At 39.0% G+C, this 4,739-nt stretch overlaps 1 protein-coding gene across 1 annotated transcript in view; it reads right to left on the minus strand.

Moving 5' to 3' along the window:
* LOC107704423 (calcium-binding protein 7-like) overlaps nucleotides 1-4,495 on the minus strand; it is a 53,992-nt gene extending 49,497 nt beyond the window's left edge. The window contains exon 1 of the mRNA XM_016507346.1: nucleotides 3,735-4,495. Coding sequence (XP_016362832.1) covers nucleotides 3,735-3,843 — 109 coding nt within the window. The 5' untranslated portion in view covers nucleotides 3,844-4,495. The remainder of the gene's footprint in view (nucleotides 1-3,734) is intronic.
* Nucleotides 4,496-4,739: the final 244 nt, after the last annotated feature.

The following is a 4,739-nucleotide window of genomic DNA, read 5'->3' on the forward strand; positions in this document are numbered from 1 at the left end:
ACCCGTGCTACTTATGACTGGTTTTGTGCTCCAGGGTCACAAATGTGAGTTTTATAGAACATTCTGGCCAGTCTTTATAATGACAAAATGACAAAAACACATCATAAAAGTGGCTTTTCCGCTACATTTAAAATATGTGCATGAGGAACAAACTGAAATGTAAGCGGTTATCCAATGAAAGTCTTGCCATTCGTCCTTGTGAGGGAAGTAACAATGAATTTGAATGTGAAATTTGCATACAAATATTTTCATCAACAATTCAAGATTGACCAGTAACTACTAAAATGTATTTAAAATGTATTTAAAAAATGTAGGAACTACTACAATCACACCTAAGCAAAAACCACATACTCAGGGTGGTATGTAATAAACACGTCCATCATTAAGGCGTTTTGCTTCTGGCCAAAATATGAGTTCATAATCCATAACACTTCCTCCAGTGAACAAGTCCATCTCCAGTTGTCCTCTCACATCAAAATCCCTCACATTTTTGACTGTTTTCAATGGTGCTTGATATGTGTATATTTCTCTCCTGATTCAGACGAAGCAACTTTTTCACTGGAGAAAGCAATATTATGGATAGAACTTGTATTTGCAGTTTGAAGTTAAAAACACCTTAATGATGGATTTGTTTCTTTTAAACATGCAGCTTTTCATTTCAAAAGACCTTAAGTGATGGACTGGAGTCATGTGGATTACTTGTGGATTATTGTGATGTTTTTATCAGCTGTTTGGACTCTCAATCTGACGGCACCCATTCACTGCAGAGGATCCATTGGTGAGCAAGTGATGTAATGCTAAATTTCTCCAAATCTGTTCTGATGAAGAAACAAACTCATCTACATCTTGGATGGCGTGAAGGTGAGTACATTTTCAGACCTTTTCAATTAATCAATTGATCCAGTTCACTAAACAAGTATAAAAGATTCATTCAATAATCCGACTCATTTGATTCTTGCGTTCAACTCACTGACTTGATTCGGGCACTGTGGTTAACAGCCCACTGGAACTGAGGATTATCAGCGAATAATGACTCGTATTGCAGTTTGTTCTTCACACAAAGCTTTTGTACAGCCTCAGAAGACTTGGAATATAGCACACAACAAGCCATTTGGATGAAGTGGAAAGCTTGAAAGCTTCATTCTCCATTCATCTCCTTTAGTGTTCCACTAAGAAAAAAAGTCATACGGGTTTGGAACGAGGAAATTATGTCAGAATTTTCATTTTTGTGTGAACTAATCCTTTAAAGGACGTTATCAGCAAGTTAAGATGTCCAGTGTGTGAGCATACAGTCAGGAGATAATGTCTTTTAGATGAACCAGACTTAAAGCAATCTTCATCTGAGAATAATAATGAATTCTTCGAGCTTTAGCTGAGGCTCTTATCCTCATTCTTCATTTTGAATAAGGATGGGTTTATGATGAAATATTGCTAACTAAAATAAAGATGCACGGATCTAGCTCACAAATTACATCTCAGTTTCTGCCCCCGGCGTGTCATACGAGTTCAAAGCAAAATATCAAACTCAAGATTCACAAATAAACAACTATATATCCTAAGGACAAGAATGAACATGGCCTACTTCATAAGTGTGAGCACAACTGCACCAACAACTTAATCCATGAGCTACATTTCTATTTGCTGAACAAATCTGTATAAAACTGTTATGAGGATGAAACCCAGTGATTTGTCTCCTCATATTTACTCTCTGTTTTCCATCTCTGTGGATATGCTACACATATGATCTGGGGTGACCAAATGTGGCACAGTTGTCATTTGTGAACATGCAGGCACATTTGCAAATAGACTGACTGTCACATTCACACATGGATATTTGTGTATGTACAGAACGCACACAATCATGTACTACAGGAAACATCCACATGTGGCCCCTCACATCTTGCACTTGCACTTTCTCGCCATTTAGCTTGTGTTAGTTCAGACCAGCAGGTTTTCAAGGGTTAAGAGCATGAGAATCGGCCTTGAGAATTTGGGCTATATTTTATTTAACTGGATGCACTGATAGAAAACATCCCTTGATGAATGGAATTGCAATGAGGTGCTGAGATACTTAATTAAAGCTTAATCACAAAAGATTGATCTGGAAAGACACTTTGAACTGAGCTGACAATCACACCAGTCAGACGTCAATATACAAGGTTTAATGGAAAAACTCATCTGAATGAATGCATTTGATGGCACATTTTGACATTACAGACCCCTGCATTACAAACATTTATACTTTTGCAATTAAATAATAAATTGATTTCAAATTTTGTCAACATGCATAGACGTTAAATGAAAAAGCATGGGATTTGGATGCAATCTGATTACACTGAGCTCATTATAGTTTGCATTTCACATGTAACCTATACCTAAAGCATTGCATGGTGGTAGAAAAAAAAACAGCATGTTCTTTTGTTTTGTTAAATAAAAAGACATTCATTTTTCTTTATTGAGCATGCTGTGGCTAGTTCAAATTACATTTTAAAATAAAAAGCCATTTATTTTGCTGGTATTGATCATGTAGACCACAATGTGTCGAGTTAAAATTACATTTTAATGATTTTATTTAATTGAATATTTATCAAGGTAAACCAGTTGTTTTTCAATACTGATCCTGGAGGTCCACAACACTGCACATTTTGGATGCCTCTCTATCTGACGCACCAGTTCAGGTCTTGGTGCCACTATTTATGAGCTGATGATATAAACCAAGTGCGTTAATCAAGACAAGAGTCATCCAAAATATTCAGGGATCCAAAACGTGTTAGGGATATTCCATGCATTGGGAAACACTGGGGTAATAGTATGTATAAATCAACCAGTCTATTCATTTGCATATGGTATAGTGCAATATGTTTCAGATTCTAAAAATTAAAAGTGTTGGTTTTATGGCATGGTATCAAAAACTCTGTCACTGAGACAGGTGTCACTGCAAATGAGATGTTCACATTAGTGCTACGTATCACGAACAGGTCTTTTTGCTGGCTTATGAGAGACCTGCTCATAAACCATCATTTTAATCAGAAAAGCTAAACATGTGACTACTTCTGTTTTTATACGATTATATACAGTAGGATACTCATCAGAGTAAACTTTCCGACACAAATGAGAAACCGTGTTATGGAAATACTCTGTCGAATTGAATATGCATCTTTAGTTTAATATGTTTCATAATCTAAAAAACAAAACTAGTATTTCCTTTACGGATTAGAATAGTGTGTCAAAGACTTAATATTTGGATGCACTTCTAATTTACTCACACATGCACATCATGAAAAAGTTTAAAGTCGAAGAGATGCCAGAACTGCAGCATACCACTCACAGGTCTTTCTGCTGGTTTGTGATAGACCTGCTTTCCATAAATCACACCATCAGATTTATCCACCTCATAGAAATAGAAACAAAGGCACAGGTAAACGGGATTTTCACGCGTTTTAAGTGAACTGCGCTGTGCCTTGTGCGTGGTGCTGAATCCTTCCAACTGTTCTAACTAAACAGAAAAAAATGTGTTTCTCTTCACTGTTCACTTACAACATTTTAAGTGGAAATTGGGTCATTCAGATACGGGGTGGGGGAATCACCAAAAGGTGCGCAAAACACCGACCTTCTGTCCAGGGAACAGGTCGAAATACACTAAAGTAATGCAAGAATTAGTAAGAATGTATTCGTTTTTATATAAAATACAAGAGAAAATGGGCTTCAAACAACACCTGGACCCTCTCACTCACCTTCCACCTCATCCTCAGGAAGGTTGACCGGTGCCCGGTACGACAGGATATCAGGAATGGTGCAGACCCCCCGGTACATCAAAGTGGAAGACACAGGATGCATAGGCATTTTTGCAATTTATGTTGACCAGCACGTGTGTATTGATCCTCATATATGAGATTTACTGTCCAGGCGGCAACTTTTTACCCCACAGCAGATCGGACTGAACCCCTCACTGGAGATCACGCGTGGAGTGGATTCCATGGAAAGGTCCGATGGTATACTCTCGCAGCGTGCGCAATTGCGCAGCCCTCTCCAAGAACCCAGGTGTAGGGATTTACAAGTCTTCACAGGTCACTGGTGGTCTAGATTTAAAGGCTTTTGGGTTTGGATCTTCACAATATAAGCAAACGCCCGGTCTTTAGTTTGTTGTAAAAATGACAAAGACAACGAATTACGGCGGCTCCATCGGCGGGGAAACTAGCAGATCCTCATAATCCACCAGCTCACACGACGCGCATGAAACAAACGCGCATGTTTATCAATGCGACAACGTATGTGCGTGTTTGGCGAGGTTGCGTGGACGATTCGATCTCCAGGTCGTTAGACAGTGATCTCCATATGATTGTTTTCTCCTCAATCGCTTCTTAAGACACAGCAGGTGAGCCTCGAGCACGCACTTGTTGGACAGCGTGTGCGCACTGCCAAGAACAATGAGTTAAAAATGCGCTTTACGCGTGTGTAGTTGAAGGTTACGGTCTTTTACTCTAACGAAATCCATTTTTTTTCCTGTGGCAAAAAATCTAATATTTAAAAAAACAGGAAAAGGTGTCATCGATATAATCAAACTTTCCAGCTAATCACAGCATGCAGATAAACGAGCTGTGCGTGGGGAGGCGCGGTGTCCGGGTTCACTCGCGACGAATCTATATTTAGTCGGAGTGTAAGCTGCTGCTCGATCATCTCCACGAGGTATTTCCCGCCGCAGGTGTTGGGAGGTGTTTACACAGGGCGCGTTTTTGCGT

Source organism: Sinocyclocheilus anshuiensis, unplaced genomic scaffold, assembly GCF_001515605.1.
Source record: "Sinocyclocheilus anshuiensis isolate Anshui unplaced genomic scaffold, SAMN03320099.WGS_v1.1 scaffold117, whole genome shotgun sequence".
NCBI classification, from domain to species: Eukaryota; Metazoa; Chordata; class Actinopteri; order Cypriniformes; family Cyprinidae; genus Sinocyclocheilus; species Sinocyclocheilus anshuiensis.